Source organism: Anabrus simplex, chromosome 2, assembly GCF_040414725.1.
Source record: "Anabrus simplex isolate iqAnaSimp1 chromosome 2, ASM4041472v1, whole genome shotgun sequence".
Lineage (NCBI taxonomy): Eukaryota > Metazoa > Arthropoda > Insecta > Orthoptera > Tettigoniidae > Anabrus > Anabrus simplex.
This window is the reverse complement of record NC_090266.1, coordinates 1,024,552,108-1,024,576,557: the sequence shown is the minus strand read 5'-3', so window position 1 is coordinate 1,024,576,557 and position 24,450 is coordinate 1,024,552,108. Positions and strand designations below refer to the sequence as shown.

At 39.2% G+C, this 24,450-nt stretch overlaps 1 protein-coding gene across 1 annotated transcript in view; it reads right to left on the bottom strand.

Annotated features, from left to right (window-relative positions):
- Positions 1-24,450, bottom strand: part of LOC136863257 (RNA-binding protein with serine-rich domain 1-A) — a 142,123-nt gene that overhangs the window by 78,618 nt on the left and 39,055 nt on the right. Inside the window, exon 5 of the mRNA XM_067139640.2 lies at positions 4,458-4,705. Coding sequence (XP_066995741.2) covers positions 4,458-4,705 — 248 coding nt within the window. The remainder of the gene's footprint in view (positions 1-4,457; positions 4,706-24,450) is intronic.

Sequence of the window (24,450 nt, the reverse complement as noted above, 5' to 3'; positions counted from 1 at the left end):
CCTCATTTTAAAAATTCACCCCCCTTTTCATCCCCTTAGCACCGGAATATCCAAAAATCCTCCCTTAGTGAGCACCTACACCCTAATATAAATGTATCCCCAAAGTTTCATTTCTTTATGTCCAGAAGTTTTGGCTCAGCGATGATGAATGTCAGTCAGTCAGGACATGTTATTTTATATACACTATGTGATCAAAGGTATCCGGACACCCCCAAAAACATACGTTTTTCATCTTAGGTGCATTGTGCTGCCGCCTACTGCCAGGTACTCCAAAGCAGTGACCTCAGTAGTTATTCGACATCGTGAGAGAGCAGAATGAGGCGCTCCTCGGAACTCAGGGTCTTCGAACGTGGTCAGGTGATTGGGTGTCACTTGTGTCAGAAGTCTGTACGCGAGATTTCCACACCCCTAAACATCCCTAGGTTCACTGTTTCTGATGTGACAGTGAAGTGGAAATGTGAAGGGACACGTACAGCACGAAAGCATACAGGCTGATCTCGGCTGTTGACTGACAGAGACCGCCGACATTTGAAGAGGGTCGTCAAGTGTAATAAGCAGGCATCTATCCAGACCATCACACGGGAATTCCAAACTGCATCAGGATCCACTCCAAGTACTATGACAGTTCGGCGGGAGGTGAGAAAAGTTGGATTTCACGTTCGAGCGGCTGCCCATAAGCCACACATCACGCAGGTCAATGCCAAATGACGCCTCGCTTGGTGTAAGGAGCGTAAACATTGGACAATTGAACAGTGGAAAAACATTGTGTAGAGCGACAAATCACGGTATACAATGTGGCGATCCGATGGCAGGGTGTGGGTATGGCGAATGTCCAGTAAACGTCATCTGCCAGCATGTGTAGTGCCAACAGTAAAATTCGGAGGCGGTGGTGTTATGGTGTGGTCGTGCTTTTCATGGAGGGGGCTTGCACTCCTTGTTGTTTTGCGTGGCACTATCACAGCACAGGCCTACATTGATGTTTTAAGCACCTTCTTGCTTCCCATTGTTGAAGAGCACTTCGGGGATGGCGATTGCATCTTTCAACACGATCGAGCACCTGTTCATAATGCACGGCCTGTGGCGGAGTGGTTACACGACAATAACATCCCTGTAATGGACTGGCCTGCACAGAGTTCCGACCTGAATCCTATAGAACACCTTTGGGATGTTTTGGAACGCCGACTTCGTGCCAGGCCTCACCGACCGACATCGCTACCTCTCCTCAGTGCAACACTTCGTGAAGAATGGGCTGCCATTCTCCAAGCAAACTTTGAGCACCTGATTGAAAGTATGCCTGCGACATCAAGGCTAAGGGTGGGCCAACACCATAATGAATTCCAGCATTACCGATGGAGGGCGCCACGAACTTGTACGTCATGTTCAGCCAGGTGTCCGGATACTTTTGATCACATAGTGTATATAGATACACTGACTGACAGAGCAAATGCAACACCAAGAAGGAGTGGTTAGAAAGGGATGAAAGTTGGGGAAAAAACAGAGACGGCACGGATGAATAATCGATGTTTATTTCAAACCGATATGCAGGTTACACAATGCGCATGGCATCGACTCAGTAGGATGTAGGACCACCGCGAGCGGCGATGCACGCAGAAACACGTCGAGGTACAGAGTCAATAAGAGTGCGGATGGTGTCCTGAGGGATGGTTCTCCATTCTCTGTCAACCATTTGCCACAGTTGGTCGTCCGTACGAGGCTGGGGCAGAGTTTGCAAACGGCGTCCAATGAGATCCCACACGTGTTCGATTGGTGAGAGATCCGGAGAGTACGCTGGCCACGGAAGCATCTGTACACCTCGTAGAGCCTGTTGGGAGATGCGAGCAGTGTGTGGGCGGGCATTATCCTGCTGAAACAGAGCATTGGGCAGCCCCTGAAGGTACAGGAGTGCCACCGGCCGCAGCACATGCTGCACGTAGCGGTGGGCATTTAACGTGCCTTGAATACGCACTAGAGGTGACGTGGAATCATACGCAATAGCGCCCCAAACCATGATGCCGCGTTGTCTAGCGGTAGGGCGCTCCACAGTTACTGCCGGATTTGACCTTTCTCCACGCCGACGCCACACTCGTCTGTGGTGACTATCACTGACAGAACAGAAGCGTGACTCATCGGAGAACACGACGTTCCGCCATTCCCTCATCCAAGTCGCTCTAGCCCGGCACCATGCCAGGCGTGCACGTCTATGCTGTGGAGTCAATGGTAGTCTTCTGAGCGGACGCCGGGAGTGCAGGCCTCCTTCAACCAATCGACGGGAAATTGTTCTGGTCGATATTGGAACAGCCAGGGTGTCTTGCACATGCTGAAGAATGGCGGTTGACGTGGCGTGCGGGGCTGCCACCGCTTGGCGGCGGATGTGCCGATCCTCGCGTGCTGCGCCTGGACCCCTCGCACGTGCCACATGTCCCTGCGCCAACCATCTTCGCCACAGGCGCTGCACCGTGGACACATCCCTATGGGTATCGGCTGCGATTTGACGAAGCGACCAACCTGCCCTTCTCAGCCCGATCACCATACCCCTCGTAAAGTCGTCTGTCTGCTGGAAATGCCTCCGTTGACGGCGGCCTGGCATTCTTAGCTATACACGTGTCCTGTGGCACACGACAACACGTTCTACAATGACTGTCGGCTGAGAAATCACAGTACGAAGTGGGCCATTCGCCAACGCCGTGTCCCATTTATCGTTCGCTACGTGCGCAGCACAGCGGCGCATTTCACATCATGAGCATACCTCAGTGATGTCAGTCTACCCTGCAATTGGCATAAAGTTCTGACCACTCCTTCTTGGTGTTGCATTTGCTCTGTCAGTCAGTGTATATAGATGAGCTGTGTGTTCAATTGAAAAATTGTTAGTGTAAATTGTATAATACTGTATTTTAGGAAAATATCTTCTTCTCTTGTTAATTTAAAATTTAGTGCTTGATAATAATGTACTTTTGTGTACCATTTGCCACCGAGGTAGACACCTCATTTGCAAACAAAGTGATTTTGATTTGATTTTGATGTCACTGACAGTATAGTACTACGTCTGGATGGTAGTAGTGATTTCTCCAGTGGATCTGAAGAGTCAAGTACGGAAAGTGAGGCAGAAGAAGAAGAAGAATAGGATTCTCCATAAGCAACATGCTACTTTAAGGCAAGTGCAGTTTTTAATATTATAGTATGCTGTTGGATAAGGAATAGTGGAAAGACATAACAAAGTGGAGAGGAACCATATTTGATCCACCGATGTCAGCTGGAAAAGGGGAAACGATGATGTTGATGATGAGTACAGTCCTCTGTCATCAACGGTTTACTCACTCCACTCCACATTCCTGTCAGGACCCCGGGGCTGGTGCGGAAACAGTACTATTACCTTGAGCACCACTTGTATCTGGCTATTAGTTGGAAATGTCCACATTTCTTGAGGGACAATTCACTTTGCATCTTGCATGTCAATGTGCGCTGCCATGTGGCAGAAGCAACGACTATCATGTTGCGCAGGTGGTGTTCAGAAGTCTTGGAACCTCTTCCATGTTCTCTGATACGTGTCCTTGTGACTTTGATTTGTTCCCTCTGTTGAAAGAACTTCTCCAAGGCATCAGGTTTTCTGATATTCCATCAGTGCTCTGAGCAGTAGGATGCTACAGCACTGTGATGAACTGAGACCACCTCAGTGATGGCAACCTAAGGCTACCACACGTTTGGCATAAGGTCCAGAACTTCGTTGGTAATTATACTGAAAGGATGTAATGGAATTTTGCTGATGACTGCAATAAACTCTTGATGAATATCTGTGCTGCCACTTCTTAAAATTTACAACCCTCATATGATAACTTCATAATTTTTACATGAAACTAATGACAAACTGAAAATAAAATGTTGATAATGAATTTACGTCTCCTTAGAACTCTGAGTCAACAATAAGACCAGTCTAGTTGCTTTCTTTCTAACACAATAACAAGTATGCAAAATATCATTGGCCACTTCTGTTTTTCTTACAAGCTTTGTTAAAAGTACCACAGAACCAATATTACTAATTTCACTCATCCATGTATTGAGCATATACCTTAAATTTACATCACCACCACCACCACCACCACCACCACCACCACCACCACCACCACCACCACCACCACCACCACCACCACCACCAGCACCATTACATCTCGAATGCAGTATGACCCTCTAATGCATGACATGAGAAATCTGAATAAATACTTTGTCTTATAATCGGATATATACGGTACCTTATCAGGTTTTTCTGGCAGAGAATGTATATGCCTCCAATGTTGCTTTCTGAGCATTAGCAGCTCTCCCTCTCCCTACATAACTGGTATCCCAATTGCTAGGACCAGCAATTGAAAAGAATACATAAATGAGATAAGAAATTCACACACACAAATTTTTAGAAAAATTCTAATAAAGATTATTTCTTCAGAATTACAATTATCAGATCTTACCTCCATCCATGTGTCTCATAGCATTTTCGGCCTCATTAGGAGTTTCAAATTCAATATATGCAAAGCCCCGTCCTGTATTGGGATGTAGTCTGTCCACAGGGAACTCCACACTTTTTACTGTCCCATATGTTTGGAAAATTTCCACAACATGCTCACGAGTAACATTGCGAGTTAGTCTCCCAACGTGTATCTTGCATGGTCGTGGAGTTGGAGAACGTTCTCTCCGCTTTCTCCGGGGTGATGGTGTCCTGTGTTGGAGGAAATATGAAAATCAAAATATGCAGCTGTAATTATAAATAGCAACGACTGGGAAAGAACTCATTCAAAACTGCTGCCTGAATCCAACCACTCAACATTGGCTTTATTTATTAAAACAAAACAAAAACACATTATTAAAGTTCATTAAAAAAGAAGGTGGTATTAGAATGAAATGAACTCTTTGAAATTATATGAGGTTATATTCTAGAACCATTCATTTCATATGCAATAAAATTCTGTGCCAATTTCAAAAGAACAACATTCTTCCGCTAACCCGTTAATGACTTAGTTCAATTCAATCCAAACATATATGATACTGGTGCCATATTAGAGTCCACACTATTGTACTATTCAACTACATCAGAATTAAGAAACGTGTACAGTACACAATTCAAGGACTAAACGTCAGGCAGGAGAGAGAAATATGCAAACATATCAATGCTTAACCTAACATATATGTACAAACAATTGCACAAAATTTGGCCATTGCAAAAGATGACTTTCTTCCAAAATCCTCGTTTGAAGTAGGATGAAAATATTGTGCATGTGTTAGGATTCTAAGTATCAACTCTTTGGGCACTGACTTTCCACAGTTTACAAATATCCTTGTTTTGAGAATGTATCAAATTAAATATTTGTCGGCCAATTTTTGTGTGGTTGAGTGTACATCGAGTGGCTGCTAATTGCAACATCCAATGTGTCTGTTTGGACTTCCACCAAGTGCAAGTATGTTTAGAAAACAGTAAACTGGAACTTAATTTGAGTCTACAAATTTGTATTAAATATCTGTTAAACAACTGAGCGAGTTAGCTGTGCAGTTAGGGTCGCGCAGCTGTGAGCTTGCATTCGGGACATAGTGGGCTCAAACTCCACCGTCGGCAGCCCGGAAGATGGTTTTCCATGGTTTCCTATTTTCATGCCAGGCAAATGCTGGAGCAGTTCCTTAATTAAGGCCATGACCACTACAGAGAGAAGAATAATGAGCAAAAATGTGTGGTGAATTTCCACTCAACTTTTATTCAGATGTGAGATTAGTGCTACCACAGACAATTAAGTTAATTTTATTAAAGTAAATCTGAGGTCAGTTATCATTCAGAATAAATCTTATGAAATTCTGAAGTGTAATACACAAGCAGAAAGTAGCCATCAGGGGAACAAGATACACACATCATCACCTCGGACTAAAGAGTTTCTGACTCTTTACAAAAAAATCAAAAGAGACGTACAGAGGTACTTTATCAGCGTTATTTATTGCCCAGCTAAACAACAAATGAGAGCTTCTACAACAATACAGCTTTGCTTTCTCAATTTGAGTTACTGAATAAAGCATACACAAGTAATGGGTAATATGTCCTCTTGTACTGAAGCATGCCTGAATTCGTCTTGGCATACTGACCATACTGCCCCTTCACTACTGTTATTTCGTCTCGGTGTTTTTTTCCAAATTCGTACATTCCTCGTCGCCAGATGTTTCATTCCAGGCTTATATCTATATCTTACACCTGTCATATGTTACATAAACACGTTATGTGAACCGCTTAGTCTGATTGGGATGGTTCGGTCGGCTTCCGCTTCGAACGCTAGCGTTGTGCCACGTCCTGGGGGCCATCTGGTGGTGAATGTAAGTATCATTTCCACTTCTACTTCTATTATAACATTCCAAATTCAAAAGTGTCATTGTTTAAGAAGCCTTTCTCGTGGACAGTCGAGAATTCTTCTGAGAAAGCAGAGCACAGTTTTCTGCGAAACGATAAGAATTTCACCTTATTTTCTTGACACGGTACAAGCCCAAAAGCCTATATAAAACCTTGTAATTATTTCTTTTTTCTTTGTTATCATCTTATTGAACTGAAGTGTTGTTCACTTAAATAATAATAATTTGGAGTTGGTCTGTTTATTTTGTTAGTTATAATCATATTGAATTGAAGTGATGTCCATTAATTTACTTTCATGCTCATCAACATTCACCATCCTCACCTGTAATATCATCTTGCATATGATCATTTTCCCCTACGGCTTCAAGGAGACCTTGATAAAATGTCCAGTGATTCTTAGGGACAACACCCATTTCACATAGGCAATCAAGTTCATTTTCTTGGCCTTAATAATTTTTTGGGGTCCTGTAAATGCATGTTGTTCTACGCGTTTCTCATTTCTTCCCCTCGTTCTATGTCTTACGTTGAACATCTTGACTTCTTCGTCCCCATAAGAAGTTTTATACAGCACAAAACTGGGATGTTCCTGCGTAACTTTAATGCATTTTATATCTGACCATGGCACTTTTTCATTGTTTACATTAATGCCGACATTTTTCCGGTTTCCTGTGCAAGTTTTTTCAAGTCAAAAAAGTCATCAGATGTCATTTCTTTTACAATATAAGGATGACCAGTTTTCTTTGCTAAGTCCAACTCATTGGCTGAATGGTCAGTGTTGAGGCCTTTGATTCACAGGGTCCCGGGTTCGATTCCTGGCCAGGTCAGGGATTTTAATCGCCTCTGATTAATTCTTCTGGCCCAGGGACTGGGTGTTTGTGTTTGTCCCGACACTTTCCTCTTTACATCCAGACAACACACTACACTACCAACCACCACAGAAACACACAATAGTGATTACACCCCTCCATATAGGGTTGGTGCCAGGAAGGGCATCCAGCTGTAAAACAGGGACAAATACACATGTGCGACACAGTTCGCACTCGCAACCCCACAGGTGTGGGAAAAGCAGTATAAAAGAAGTTTTCTTAGCTAAACTTATGCTAGTCCACTGTGAAGGCCCACTCTTAAGCATTCCCCCCCCTTTTTTTTTCAATAGTGGCATGCATAATGTTGCCTTCATTTTTTGTGTGACCAACTATTATAGCTCATTCCACGTTAATAAAACAGTACTACTCTTATGGACTTACAAGGAGTGAACACACCCCCTCTGAGACACCCGTAATTCTTCTTGATTCAGGGATATTACGCTGTACTTAGTAATGTATTTTGAAAGATAGATAAAAAGGATTAAGCATTTTTGCCTGCGAGTTACTAAAATAACTACAAAACATTTTCTTTCTCATAAATACATTTGTAGGGAGGAAGTACAACGGCCGAAACAGCCATCGCTTCGTTGCCTTCCTTCATTTTCCTTCTTCTGTGTTGCTCTGGTACAAGCCTCATGTAGTCCCTCACTCTGTGAACTGCCGGCAGCTCACTTCTGCAGTGAAGTCATCTACAGTATTTATTTATTTGTTACGTGTTTGTTTTTAGGCTTTAAATCAGTGCATAATTGTGTTGAGTGAGAGTTATGCGATAAGCCTACGTGTGTGATTTCTTTAACATTAATACTGTGATCTCTTGTAGTCATCAACAGTATTTATTTATTGCAATGGTTTTCTAGCCTTTATTGCCTGGAGAAATTTATTAAATGCAATTAAATGCATCCCTCTCCCCTCGAGCCCATAAAAATTATTTGTCTATTTTCTCCCCCAATTTGCCTTATACTTCCTTGCTGAGGTATTTTATGTGCCGTAGTTTACTTCTGACACTGTACAAACCAAAAATAGCCCTTGTCAACCCCCTGTCCCCTTTAGTTCATAAAAATAATTTCTAGTTTAGTTTCTTCCGCCTTTTGTCTTGAACTTAAATACTGAATTTCACAAATTTATGTGCCGCTGTTTTCCCATGATGGTGCTGAGCAGAGCCATTTGATATGGCCAATGATATGAGCAATAGGTATTTGTGGACGACTGAACTGACTAATTTTAAGTCATGGACACAATGCAAATAAACTGATATTAGATATTTATTCATATCCTGGCCTGCACAATTATCGCTGTATAGTACCACATCTTTCAACGTGAGTTTTAAGGTAATCATATACGGTACACAGCTTCCTATCTCAATGGCACCTCTATTTGGGATTCCTTCATGCCAAATGTAGCAATAGCCCTGTTTGTCATATGTGCTATATAATGTGAAATTGTAGCACGTCAGATGTCGTTTGTAGTAAAGCTGTGAAATATTTCCACATGGTGTTGGAAGGACAGCTTGCAGGTCATAGCAGCAAACACACTTCCATTTTTAACTGCCTCCTCTACATCTTCACGTTTTTCTCCTCTACATTTTTTTTTTTTTTGATGTGGTGAATTTCAACCTTTTTAATTAGCTCCTCCCTATGGTCTTCATTTTTAGCTGATTCACATAAAAGACACTGATCTTTCTTTGGTGACAAAGATTATATGTTAAACTCAGTTTGAAATATACCATCATACAGGTGAGGCTTTGCATATTCCCTTCCATTTTCAATACACCAGTCCTCGTACAAATGATACATCAAGCTAACACTCAAACTGCCATCTAGAAAGACACCCGGTGAGGGGAAGTGTGCGAGTGAGAAAGCAGAGCCGTGGGAGCGAGAACGCTAACTTCCCCTTCTCGCTCAGTGTTGTGGCGACGTACAGTTGACCCAAAATATTTGTTATAACTGACATGTAACACTCCCCAGAATTTCATTTAGTGGAATTACCTTCTAGCTGTAAATTACAGACATAACTAGCCAAAATGAATTTATTTAGAAGTGTTACAGATGATAGATAGATTTAAGGTGTTAGAACATAATTTAACCTCTTATTATATTAGCTGTCAAAATCATTTTCATGTATCAATTTGCATAGTCCTTACTTTAAATTATAATTTGATGTAAAATTAACTTTGCGATGCTGTAGATGTACAGTGTATAATATAGTTTGCTATAACATCAGGCTTCATAACCTGAGCCACGTCATGTAAAATAACTTGATAATAATATTAATAATAATAATAATAATAATAATAATAATAATAATAATAATAATAATAATAATAATAATAATAATAATAATAATAATAAGATATTATACATCAAGAATGAAACACACTACAAGAAAATTGAAAAACTCTCAGATACGATGCGAAGAAGGATAATTTTTTACAGTCATCTTCTCCTTAGAATGAAATTGAATAGATTAACCGAACAAATCTTTGACTTCTTCTGTAACCCAAAACAAAACCGAACTGGTTTAAAGAAACTGAAAACGACCTGGCAGAATTGAAAATTACAGAAAATTCACTATTCGGTCGAACAGCTAAAGTAATAACTAAAGAAGAAAATATAAGGTTCCAAAACAACTCTACATTAAAAGCCAAATCTATTATCTCGGAAGACAAGGGGAAACGATCAGAAAGAATGAAGAAATACTGGGCACTAAGAAAAAAAACAACACACAGAGAAAGAATTGATTCAACATACCCTACAGAGGGTGAAACGAAATAATAATAATAATAATAATAATAATAATAATAATAATAATAATAATAATAATAATAATAATAATAATAATAATAATAAGTACTTTTGCTATAAGGCAAGGAAGCAGTGTTAGACTATATGATCGTTTGTCTTTAGCCCCTTAATGCCAATATTTTGTTGCTCACTTGTAAAATAAGAAATGTGACTTAACGATATGACATATATGATTATATAATTGTTCTCAGGTACAGAAACAAAATATAATTCATAAAAAGAAACAACATAAAGGGTCTACATATGCTGAGTAAAAGGTAACAGCGTATGTATACAAAGATAACTTAAATGGCACTTGAAATAATAATAAAATAATGACACTACATTCACAAAATGAGCACATACTTGTTTTATGATGTCCACTACAGCTCTTCAATTCCAGAGTCCTCCGTCATCACTTCTGTCGTCCTCACCAGATGAGGTGTCGTTGGCTCCCAGCTGGATTGCAAAGGACTCCATAATGTTTTCAAGATGTTCCTCATCCCTCATGAAGTCTTTCTCCACCTTCTTTGTGTGTTCACATTTACTCTTCCAGTTTTCGGCGGATATTGATGCGAATTTCTGTCTAGCGACTTTCTCTACATCGTCAATAGTGAGAAGCTACCCAGTTCTTCACTTTTGCCCACATTATTTCAATGCTGTTTAATTCAGGCTGATATAGGGGCAGTCGAAGGACAGAGTGTCCGTACTGTTCCACGAGTTCATCTAGGATGTAGGTTTTGCGTGCCGGCTTGTGCAATTTGATAAGCAGAAAAAGCTCGTGTTTGTAGATCATCTCACGGTGTGGAATGTTCCTATTCACTAGCCAGGAGATCATCGTCACTTTACGTGAGCTGAAGGTTGGAGCACGATCTACTTCCTTGTTGTGATATGACACGTAGTCAATCACGAGAAACTTCGAGGTGGAAGATTAGGAATAAGCATATCGTTCACCCACTAAAATTTTTTTTTCACTATTCACGTCATCGTGGAAGTCGCCACTCTTGGTGCCAGACTTCCAGATTAGCAGACAGTTCTTGATGAAACTCATTTCACCGCCAGCATGTACAACTATAAGTCTTTTTCCTTTTGACATGGGTGCTGATATATCGGATATTGAATTATCAGACCAGCCTTTGCTGGATATTGGGACGTATGCATATAGCTTTCATCCGTGTACACTATAGGCCCGATACTGGGCATTTTAAAAAATAAACAAATCTTTTGTATTTTATGTCATGTTTTTCCATTAGGATGCGCTTGTTAGTGTTAGTTATTTTCCAATGATAACCTAATGATCGAAGGATTCGCTTGACACTAGTACTGGATCATTTGAACTTTAAGTCTTTGTCTAACTTGGCACGAATTTTTGAAACTGCAGGTAAACATTTTTCATCTAAATAAAAGTGGTTAACAATACGACGTACGGCACCTTCCTCAAAGTCGTCCAGTCCAGTAATATTCTTCGTGTGCATTCTGTTCTTGTTTGGTGTTTCAAACAGACTATCCATAGGTTTTCCTAATTCTATCGCTTTTCGTTTTTCGCTCTTAATTCGTGCCACAGAACTTCCTGACACTCCAACAGCTGCTGCTACTCTTTACTGCACTTCCTTACAATCTATCAAGAACATTTCTTCCATTGCCTCCGTTTCCATAAAGTCTATAACGTTGAAGATTGCTGCACGAGTCTGACCCTTTAGCACCTTACGATGCAGGCTACTTTTAACGCCTTCCATACTGTCACAGATAGGCCTAACGTACACCACCACTAACCACAGTTACTACACAACGAGAAATTAGAAAGCAGCGTGTGACAGCTGAGTGTAAACTTATGCACTGAACTGTCCTTGTAGCAGGAGCTCTGTTAGGAGGGGACGCGCTACGCGGGAGAGTCCAAAGTGCGCATGCACTGCCAAACATCTTCCTAGCTGACCCGATCTCTAAATAAACTTTTCTACTTTCGGCCCTGCAATAATGAGATGGTATGTGTGGAAATGAGTTGATATGTTCTCTTACGCCACATTTAATGGATGCATCTATTTGTTTGTGATTCTTGTGTTTTCCCTTCTTCTATCATACCCTCTTCGGATGTTTTCTTCTGGAGAGTTTTGATTGTAGTGTTACTTATATCTAAGGAGCTCATGAAATATTTCTTGCAGACTCTAAATCTACTTCTGCCTGTCTCAAAATAATATGCAAAATTCAGTCCATGAGACCGAGAACTATCATTCTTTGGGTATCTGTACTTAGGTACAACAGCAGACATGTGTTTAGCCAAGAAGTCCCTTCTCCTGTTTTCATCACCCATTGCCCAGAACTGTTTTAGAAGGTTTTCTCCTTGTTCTGGAAATATGTTTTCAGTACATTTTAACCTGCATTTGTAACTGCAAGCAGGCTTAGCATGTCTAGCAGGCACTACTTTCCCTACTACACTGGTGTATGATTCATCCAAATTTCTCTTTCTTTTAGTAATTTTTTAACCCATTTTGTTTCGTCTCAAATACTTTTCCCACAATTGTTTCTACCATCAGTTTTTGAATTACCATTCAGGGAATCAAAAAACATTCAAGCTATTTCTATTGGGTTCTTGTTCTTCGTGGCTAACAGGAATATCACTATCTCTGAGTCACTCAGAAAACGCTCAGGCATGTAAGTCTTATTGTCTTGAACACTATCAGCACTGTGCCGTACTGAAACTTGATCTGAGGTGCTGACTTCTCCTAGAAGGGAGAAAAACAGTTTCATAAACTAACTGAAGTACTCTAGATAGATTTTGTTTCAAAAATATTATAGAGAAAAATAATAAAATTATGATACTTGGTATATTCTGCTGCCTTTAAAACAACTGTGCAGATGTACTTCTTTTCTCCCCCTCAGCTCCTGCTTTTTAATTAAATGGACTTTAATCTTTGATTCATATTACACAACAAAAATATTTAATTACAGAAAGAACCTGATATAAATATTAAAATAATTTAAAATCAGTAACCTCCAGTATAAGGCAAAACACTGTGTTGTTACCTAAATTAATGTGTGATTGATTTCCAGCGAACAGCTCACCAAAGGTTCCTTCAATGGGGGTGGCTTCCTCAACATCTGTTATTTCCTCACATCCTGTAATTTTATTACAAATTATTTTAAAATGCTTCTTATATATATAGCAATATTTTGTGATAATTGAGAAAAAATTATAACATTTGTTTCTTTATACTAAAAATATTTGACAAGACTTGAACAAGATAAGTTACCTGAAATGTTAGGCAGATTTCTGGTGAGTAACTCAACAGAGTTTTCTTCATAAGGATTGGATCGTTAGTTATCTGTCTCTCCCTCAGGTTCTGTAATAATAATAATAATAATAATAATAATAATAATACGGTAATAACAACAACAACAACAACAATAATAATAATAATAATAATAATAATAATAATAATAATAATAATAATAATAATAATAATAATAATAATAATAATAATAATAATATATTTTATATGCACATAAACTGCCCTCTCTGTAAATTAAATGGAAATAATTAGGATCAAGATCACTTTCTTTGTTGTCCACCTCTAATAGAAATCAAGTCTTTCTGCTAAATATTGGGGTGCAAGAGAGCGCATGACTTCATTGTCAAGCATTCAGCATTAGGCTGATAACAACCACAACAGATTCTGTTAATGAAGGTATGTGTTTGTATCTATTGTACACTTCATAACTTTCATTGAAATTGTTGGTAAGTAACTTAATTTAGTATATAGGTTTACAGACCCTCACCAATATCATGAAATATATTTTATAGTAGCATACCTACATTTATCAGTTAATAAATTCACTTACCTGAAGAACTCTTGGCATTTCTAAGGCCATCTGCACTAATTTAAAACGTCTCCTGCAGCTGTCTTTTTTATTACTTTGTGTAAATGAGTTTTCAGTCAACACAGAACAAGCACTTGATTGATAATGAACAGTGAAATATAGTGGGAAATAGCGACAAACATTGGAACAAATTTAAATTCAATACCACGATATCTTGAGTTATTGTTTTGTTACGCTAACAACAATGTGGAAGTTTTCATTCAATACAGTGATATCTAAGATGTAGAACTACTGAACTGTACGTTGTACTGTTTTATATTATCTCTACAACACATCATCTGCTATGGCGTCCACAAATGGAGGAAAATGACTTAACACACTACAGATCTGAAAAGATCATAAAAAATGCAATCCATCCATATAAATAACTAAAAAATGACATTTTTTTGAGGTATGGCATTATCGAACTAAGCCGTCGTCATGGCCACTGCGACGCGGGAACATATTGCACACCTAGAGTGGAGAGAGTAATACGTCACAAGCTTTCCACACTATTTCAATCAGATCCCTGTGCTACATCTAGTACCTGAACTAGACTGCATCAGCTGGAAGATAGGACCAAGTGAGAAACATATTGTGCAAGGCACAAATTCACTCTCGACACTCATGGCGAGATCCAGTTCTCAAACCTAGACATCATGGGGCATGGTACAGATGGGCCCAACTTTATCCTGACTGGTCTCTTCGGGATTGGCATAAAGTATCCCTACTGGATAGGACCACACTACCAGCACAAACGCTCCCATAGTTCCTCACACTGGAGGTCAGGCCATACCTCCGGTGGTCCAGAAAGATGCTTACTATGAAGCATACAACGGGGAGGAGAAAATGTATTACTGAACTCTGTCTTGAACACATTGAGAGTTTGGCTGTTGAAGGCATTGTAAGTATGCATTGTTTAATTAAAGAGGTAGTAAACGAAAGTGCTGAATACCTCTATTTGATGATGAAATCCTTTTACATATATTATAGCCTTATCTTCAGCACAGGCTCTTAATCAGCTGCACCATGCAATAGTGGTGTCCTGGCAATACAGGGTGGTCGGAAACAGCATGAACTGGGTACATGAGCGTTAGAGGGTTGGTCATGCTGATAAATAATTTGAAAGAAATAATTCAATATGGATTTAGACAGGGCAGGTCAACGATATACCTTATATTTACCATGAGATTACTGATGGAAAAACAGTGGGAATATGGAAAATATCTGGTGATGGTATGCCTTGATCTAGAGAAGGCATACGATAGTGTTAATAGAGAAAATGTGTGGGGAAACCCTGCAAAGAAAAGGATGTGGAAAGCAATCGAGGGAACTAGTGAAAGCAATGGCATACAATAGTGTTAATAGAGAAAAGGTGTGAGAAATCCTGGAAAGAAAGGGATGTGGAAGGCAATCGAGGGAACTAGTGAAAGCAATGAATAAGAATTGTTCCAGTTGTGTCCAGACTCCACTGGGTAGAACAGACTGGTTTAGAAATCAAACTGGACTAAACAGGGAAGTGTACTATCTCCACTTTTATTTATACTGGTTATGGATGAAATTCTAAAGAAAGGAAAAAAAAAAAAAAAAAAAAAAAAAGGCAAGGTACGGAGAGGATATGAAAATATTGCTGTTTGCAGATGACAAAGTGATCTGGGGAGTCAACAATACAGAAGTGCAAATCCAACTAAAGGCTTTAAATGAAAATATTGAGAAATATGGTATGAAAATCAATGTGGAGAAGAGCAATACAGTGGTGATGACAAGACGTGAAAGAGAAGGAAAAGGAATCATTAGTATTGGGCGACGAAACCTTGAGGTTGTTGATACTTCAAATATTTGGGAAGTGAAATAATGCAAGAAACAAGGTTGGTTAAGGAGAGATCAGCAGAAGGGTACAAGTGGGAAATACATTCTACCTGAATGTAAGGAACCTGGTGTGGAACAGAGAAGTTCCTATGAAATGTAAAAAGATAATGTAAAAGATGTACTATACCCATACATTCATCAGAGACTTGGATTTTGACAGCAAGAAATGAGAGTAAAATTCAGGCCAATGAGATGAAGTTCCTGAGGAGTATGGTAAGGAAGACAAAGAGAAACAGACAGAATAAGAAATGTTGAGGTCAGAAAAGAGATAGGGGTAGAAAAATTGAGTGATAGGATAAAGAAGAATAAATTGAGATGGTTTGGACATGTTATGAGGATGGAGGAGGGAAGGATACCAAGTTCAAGGCCAAGACAAAAGGAAAGAGGGCAAGAGGGAGGCCCAGAACACGATTGCTGGACTCTGTCAAGAACAGAATAAGAAAAAGAAGACTGGATTGGAATACAATTACTGAAGAGGAGTGGTGAAAGGAGAGGTAATGGTGGAGAAGCAGAAGCTGGACAAGGAAGGGGAAATGAAAATGATGAATTCGATACAGATAGGTCTTATGGCAACAATGGGATAAGAAAGGTCTAGGAGTGGGAAGGAAACGGCTGTGGCCTTAATTAAGGTACAGATCCAGCATTTGCTTTGTATTAAAATGGGAAACGACGGAAAATCGTATTCATGGCTGCCGACAGTGGGGTTTGAACTCACTATCTCCCGGATACAAGCTCACAGCTGCGCGCCCCTAACCGCATGGTCAACTTGCCTGGTTTTTTTATTATAAAAATTTCTGATGATGTAATGCAATTTGTAATGATTTCTGTCCTTGCATATTACAATAAAATCAAAAAGTAAATTGCCACAAGATGTATTAAAAATGTTGTCCCCTTCTATCAACATAATTCTGCCATCTTTCCAGAAAATTTTTGTATTCATAAATATCAGTTCATCCTCTGAAATGACCGGCTACGTGGCTGAGTAGTCAAGAGTCTTGGCCTTTGACCCTTCAACCCCTGGGTTCAGTTCCCTGCCAGGTCAAAAGATTTTAATTTTAATCTTAAACAGTTAGTTGCCTTGACTCAGGACTGGTTGTTTGTGCTCTACAACTCGTACTCCATAAACAACAAAATGTAGTTTACCATACATGGCAGATGCTGCCCGTCTTCGTCAGAGGGTCTGCCTTTCCAGGGGTGCACCAGGCTAGCATTAGCCACATAATATTATTATTATTATTATTATTATTATTATTATTATTATTATTATTATTATTATTATTATTGTAGTATGTGGTGAGACGGAGAACTACAATAATGGAAATAAGTGTCTGAAAGATTTCATTTTTGGTTGGAACTCTGGACTCTACTGGAATTATTTTATGTAACTGCAAGAAATATTAACTTAAATACGTGTGTAACAATTTTTCTTAGGCAAGAAATATTGAACTGTATGAACATTGCAAGATGCAAGAAGTATTTTGATTCAAAAATTATGTAACTAGTAAAAATGTAATTTAAGAAAACTTCAAGATTGGATTGTTAACATTGCAAGAGTGATTAAGTGATCTTTATATCATGATGTAATTTGGTAACATTTAAAAAATGTAAAGGTGCTTTAGTTGTGAAACATCCTATACCGCACGTGCGGTTATGGGTGTTGAAATAGGTGTCGCAATAGGAAATCTCGAGAAGTTGCTAACTATCTTAATATGACCATATATGGTCGTGCAATTTCATTCGCTAGAACGAGATTTCCTATTGGCGAAAATATAGGTCGGTTGTGATCGGGCCATTTCCGGACTTTCTGCCGGCTTCAGAATTTTCATGCGTGTGCTCGGCTTCATTTACATCCGACCGCCCTAGCAAGTGCAAGCTCGAGGGCTTCCCTCGGGAACTCCTGCCTTTCCGCGGTAAGTGTTATTTCAATGTTATTCTCAATGTTTTCTGGTTTTGTTTAATTTAATTTAATTATTTCGGTATTTCCTTGTTTAATGTCATTTTTAAAGTTTTAAATTTAACGTGTCCGAGATTGCCCTAGATTTCCGCCGTTTATAATTTTAAGTCTTTCACCTTTTTTAAAAATTCAACAATCTATTCATTTGTGTTTTTGGATTCGTAATTGTAAAGATGTGCACAGAGACCTAAGCTCGTAGACAGACAATGGATAATAATTGGTCTATTTCTTTGGAAGTATTAGGTGCTTTCATTGCTTTGTTATACGCCCGTGGAACTTATAAACATACTGGTCTAGACGTAGATCATATGTGGTCTTCTTTATGGGGTCCCCCTGTTTTCACTAACACTATGGCAAGAAACAGGTTAAAAGAAATTCTAAAGTATTTGCGCTTTGATCTCCATAAATGCTTTGGCGTCGGCTATTTGGAATAGATTTATTGAGAATTGTTATGCGTGCTATAAACCAGGAGCGAATGTCAGAGCTGATGAACAACTCTTCCCCAGCAAAGCTCGGTGCAGGTTCACGCAGTACATGGCCAACAAGCCAGATAAATTTGGCATAAAATTCTGGCTATCGGTAGACGTTGAATCTAAGTATGTGTGCAATAGGTTTCCTTATCTTGGGAAAGAAGAAATGCGACCTGGCAATGAGTCACTGCCTGAAAATATTGTCATGAAACTTATGGACCCATCCCTCATGAAAGGACGTAACGTGTGACCACTGATAACTTCTTTACATCGGTAAAGTTGGCTGAGAGACTGAAAGAGAAGAAACCTAGCATTGTTGGAACAATCAATCAAACTTATGGGCCCACATCTCATGAAAGGACATAACGTGACCACTGATAACTTCTTTACATCGGTGAAGTTGGCTGGGAGACTGAAAGAGAAGAAAACTAGTATTGTTGGAACAATCAGTCGAGTGGGAAGGAAATCCCGGTGTCAATCAAAGCACTACGTATGAATCTGTATGAGACTGTCGTACTTCAGAAGGAAGATCACACTACTCTCTCAGTATATCAAGGTAAAGCGAACAAGAATGTGCTTCTGCTAATCACTCTACACGCAAGCGTTCAAGTCAGTGAAGATAACAAGAAGCTCCCTAGTACTACTGAATTTTATAACGGAACTAAGTATGGTGTGGATGTAGCTGATAAAATGGCGCGTAAATACACCACTAGAGCTGTAAGCCGAAGGTACACATTTATTTTACAACATATTTGATCTAGCAGCAATAAATTCATGGATAGTCTACAAGGAATTTACGGGACAGAGAATCTCTCGACATGATTATATTATTGAAGTAATACAAGAACTAAGATCTGATTTTGTGAAGACAAGATCCCGGTTGATTGAACTCCCTACACTTCAGCCTTAGCCTCACATTCAGGTTCGATATGCCAGTCGTAAGCGACGACAATGTCAAGTGAACTCCAATTGTAAACAGAACAAAACCTCTGACACATGTTCTTCGTGTAACAAAGTAGTCTGTGGAAAATGTTCGTGTAAGGTAATAACTTGCATAAATTGCTTGTCAATAGGCTAGTAAATAAATAGAGACTGTTATTTTTATCATAAGTTTTCACAAAGGCATTCAATTGCAAGTCCGCCAAAGTATTTCATTGTTACCTATTAGAAGTGAACTAATATGAACAATTATGAATATTTAACAATGGACTGATCTGGATACAATACATCCTAATGGTTAACTGTTGTTTTAAAATTAACTATTGAACATTCACATGTTTCCCAAATCCTGGATCCTAGGCATATGTCAGTAAGTGGCAGAGGTCAAGATGACCGCCGGCGGCCTTTACAGGTATGAGGAATGTTCGGCCGTTCTAGTGTTAAGTATCACCTGCTTTGTGATTTAACTTTGTTTTGGTAATTTTTTGTTTGTTATTTTTAATATAGTTGAGCTAGAGGGTGTTTCTTGTAAGTCTTTTCTTCCCCATAAAGCCATACGTTCCCATAGACCTTACAGGGCTTCCAAGCACCTTCCACTCTCCTCTCTTTGTTGTCATTTTTAGGCCTGTAAGTGTTCCCTTATATTTGATTTAATATTGCGTATCGAAAGATACTTACCAAGTTTCCGTGTTCTCATGTGAATACCACCGCCACTGCGTCATTTTCTATTTCCTTAGTCATATTATTAAGTGTCTATATTATTTACTACTGGTAATCCTTTATTCATATTTTATTACTTTATTATTATTCCTATTATTATTATTATTATTATTATTATTATTATTATTATTATTATTATTATTATTATTATTATTATTATTATTAATTTGTGTACGCGAGTCTTGAACTAACCTTAATAATAATAATAATAATAATAATAATAATAATAATAATAATAATAATAATAATAATAATAATAATAATCTAGTGGGTCAAATTTTCTCCTGATTTTTTTCCTTAAATTCTTCCAATGTTTGAAAGTTTCATCCATTCACTTTGTCAAAACAAAACAAACACCTTAACGCCCTTGAAAGGCCCTTTCCTGCCCAGCGACTGCTGCTCAACCTGAAGGCCTGCATATTACGAGGGGCGGTGTGGTCAGCACGACGCATTCTCTCGGCCGTTATTCTGGGCTTTCGAGACCGGGGCCAGTATCTCACCATCAGTTAGCTCCTCAATTCTAATCACATAGGCTGAGTGGACCTTGAACCAGCCCTCAGGTTGAGAGAAATATCCCTGACCTGGCCGGGAATCGAAGCCGGGGTCTCCGGGCGAGAGGCAGGCATGCTACCCTAACTTCACTTTGCCAAAGTTCCTATAAATGCAAATCAGTGTAATAAGGAAACTATGGAGGCTAAAATCCTTTACTTATAGCCCAGAAAGACATTATCAAAGAAACTGCATGGGGAAATTCTAACAACTCCCTCGACCTCGGATGCTGTATCGCCTAGCCTGAAAGTAAACTAATAATGTCAGAGCCTACAGTTTCCCAACCCATAAAACTGATAAACATTGTAACATTGTTGTGGTGTGTCTCTTTTACTACCACTGGTCCACACGATGGGCACAATCATTCAGGCGTCAAGTCTATATCTGGATGTCAGAGGTCAACTACTGTAAATGACATTTCACTAACTTCACAGAAGAGTAGAAAGAGGCTGCTCAGGCACATATTTTGCTACCTTTAAGGCAGTTCAAATCGACAGTTCTGACCATGACAAACTATCGTAAATGCCGATACAATAAGGAGTGATGCAGAAGGCATAAGGATGAACCGTTGTATGATCACTTACCATTGTTTATCGCTGGGTTCTCCTTGCACATATGAGATTATCACATAGCTTACCTTCACTCCTGTGAAACATACACATACAATAGTGTACCCATAAGATGACATGATCACAACAAGTCACATATGATAAAATCCTCAAAATCGCCGTTTTTGCTTTTACGATAGTTTACTTCCGACATCCAGATGTAGTCTGACACTGTGGTTAGCCGGTTCAGTCCCACTGGACGAAAAAAATATTCACCATCAGAATGTTGGCCAGCAGAGCAGGAGAGGTGGTGATATACAATTTCTAATCACTAGACTGCATGCCAAAAGCCTGGATTCAATTCCAGACCTCTCCGCAGTGTACATATGGAGACACGGGAAATTATGCTGTTGATGGTGATCCATCCGTCAGATGAAGACACTACGACTTGACGTGTCTTGAGGAAAACCTGGACCAGGCGAACCGAACATGCCCTCGGACACTCCCAGCACAAAAAGCCATACACTAATTAAATCTACTATCACTCGTCTCCACTAGATGGCATTACTGTTGTTAAGACTAACCTGCCTCTCCTACTACTGCTGAGCCAGAAGGAAAACAAAATGTGATGTACAATGTCCTAAGCCACTAAAACATTCACTCAAAGAATGAGGGGAAAAAGGAATCATAAAAAGGGGCGTTGAAAGCTAGGGCCTCGAATGCCATACTATCACTATCAACTATCAACGGGTAGAGAAGAGTCCACCTATTCAATACAATTACTATCAGTGCTCTGGAGGAAAACAAATTCTAATGGCCTACAATGTCATAAGGCCTAAAATTTATAAAATCAATCGCTACTGATCTGCATTTAGGGCAGTCGCCCCGGTGGCAGATTCCTTACCTGTTGTTTTCTGAGCCTTTTCTTAAATGATTGCAAAGAAACTGGAAATTTATTGAACATCTCCCTTGGTAAGTTATTCCAATCTCTAACTCCCCTTGCTATAAATGAATATTTGCCCCAATTTGTCCTCTTGAATTACAGCTTTATCTTCATATTGTGATCTTTCCTACTTTTAAGGACACCACTCATACTTATTCGCCTACTGATGTCATTCCATGCCATCTCTCCACTGACAGCTCAGAACATACCACTTATTATTACACATAATGAATTAAAATAAATTTGAATAATTTAAGACATACCACTTAGTCGAGCAGCTCGTCTCCTTCCTCCCAAGCCTTCCCAGCCCAAACTTTGCAACATTTTTGTAACGCTACTCTTTAGTTGGAAATCACCCAGAACAAATCAAGCTGCTTTTCTTTAGATTTTTTCCAGTTCTTGAATAAAGTAATCCTGGTCTGGGTTCCCTACACTGGAAAGATACTCTAGTTGGGGTCTTATCAGAGACTTATCGTATGCCCTCTCCTTTACATCCTTACTACAAACCCTAAATACCCTCATAACCATGTGCAGAGATCTGTACCCTTTATTTACAATCATATTTATGTGATCACCCCAATGAAGATCTTTCCTTATATTAATACCTAGGTACTTACAAATATCCCCAAAAGGAACTCTCACCCCATCAACGCAGTAATTAAAACTGAGAGGATTTTTCCTATTTGTAAAACTCACAACCTGACTTTTAACCTCGTTTATCATAATACCATTGCCCACCGTCCATCTCACAACACTATCGAGGTCACCCTGCAGCCGCTCACTATCTTGTAACTTATTTATTACTGTGTACAAAATAACATCATCTGCAAAAAGCCTTATCTCTGATTCCACTTCTTTCCACATATCATTGATATATATAAGAAAACATAATGGTTCAGTAATATTGCCTTGAGGAATTCCCCACTTAATTATTACAGGCTCAGATAAAGCTTCGCCTACTGTAATTCTCTGAGTTCTATTTGCTAGAAATATAGCAACCCATTCAGTCACTCTTTTGTCTAGTCCAATTGCACTCATTTTTGCCAGTAGTCTCCCATGATCTACCCTATCAAATGCCTCAGATAGGTCAATCGCGATACAGTCCAATTGACCTCCTGAATCCAGGATATCTGCTATATCTTGCTGGGCTTCAGTGGAATAACCTTTCCTAAACCCGAACTGCCTTCTATCAAACCAGTTAAAATTTTGCAAACGTGTCTAATATAATCAGAAAGAATGCTTTCCCAAAGGGTACATGCAATGCATGTCAAACTGACTGGCCTGTAATTTTCAGCTTTATGTCTATCACCCTTTCCTTTATATACAGGGGCTACTATAGCAACTTTCCATTCACTTGGCATAGCTCCTTCATGCAAACAATAATCAAATAAGTACTTCAGATATGGTACTATATTCCAACCCAATGCCTTTAGCATATCCCCTGAAACCTTAGCAATTCCAGTTGCTTTTCTAGTTTTCAACTTTTGTATCTTACTGTAAATGTCACTGTTATCATAGGTAAGTTTTAATACTTCTTTAGTATTAGTCACCTGCTTTATCTGGACATTATCCTTGTAACCAACATTTATATACTGCTGACTGAATACTTCTACCCTTTGAAGAACCTCGCATACACACTCCCCTTGTTCATTAATGATTTCTGGAATGTCCTTTTTGAAACCTGTTTCTGCCTTAAAGTACCTATACATACCTTTCTATTTTTCACTAAAATTTGTATGGCCGCCAATTATGATTGCCATCATGTCATCCTTAGCTGACTTCTTTGCTAGATTCAGTTTCCTAGTAAGTTCCTTCAATTTCTCCGTATTTCCACAGCCATTTCTAACACTATTTCTTTCCAACCTGTACCTCCTTCTTAGTCTCTCAATAATAATGACACTGAACTCAGTTGCTGTTTAGCTGAAGTGTGCTCTGTCTCTCTGACTGCTACTCTTCTCTGCTAGATGTCATTACTGCTGTGAAAAACTAATCCGTCAACGATGGGTACACGACAGCTGGTACAGAATAAAATGTCTAAGATACTCCTTCATAGCATGGTACTGTTTCTTGATAGATGCAGTACATTTACATCTGTCTTTTGGCACAAAATATAGATTCCACCCAAGTCTCAGTGTCATTTGGTGAGTTCAGAGCTAAAGTGGACCAAGTCCAAAAATGTAATGTATTGAGCAAAGCATGGCATTATGTAGTGTGAATTGGATATTTTTCAGAGCCAAGAAGAACCAAGTCCATACTTTCATAATAGGCCAACAGATAGAAGTAGTCTAGTAGGACATGGAAACATTGGTGCAATCTCTCAGAGCAGAACTGGACCAATCTATTTCTCACGCATCGTCAAAGTATTCAACAGTAAAATGTGGTGTCATTGTACATTCATGATGTTCTAAAACTGTGTTTGGTTTGCAGTGCTATGATTATCTAACTTGAATATCATGTATGATGAAGAATGGTACGTAAAAAAATCTTATGTTATGAAAGGTAAAAATTAATGATCTGACTAATTTTTGTTAGACTGATCTATGAAAACACTGAGTTGGGAGAGTAGTACAGTCTTTAGCTTATATTC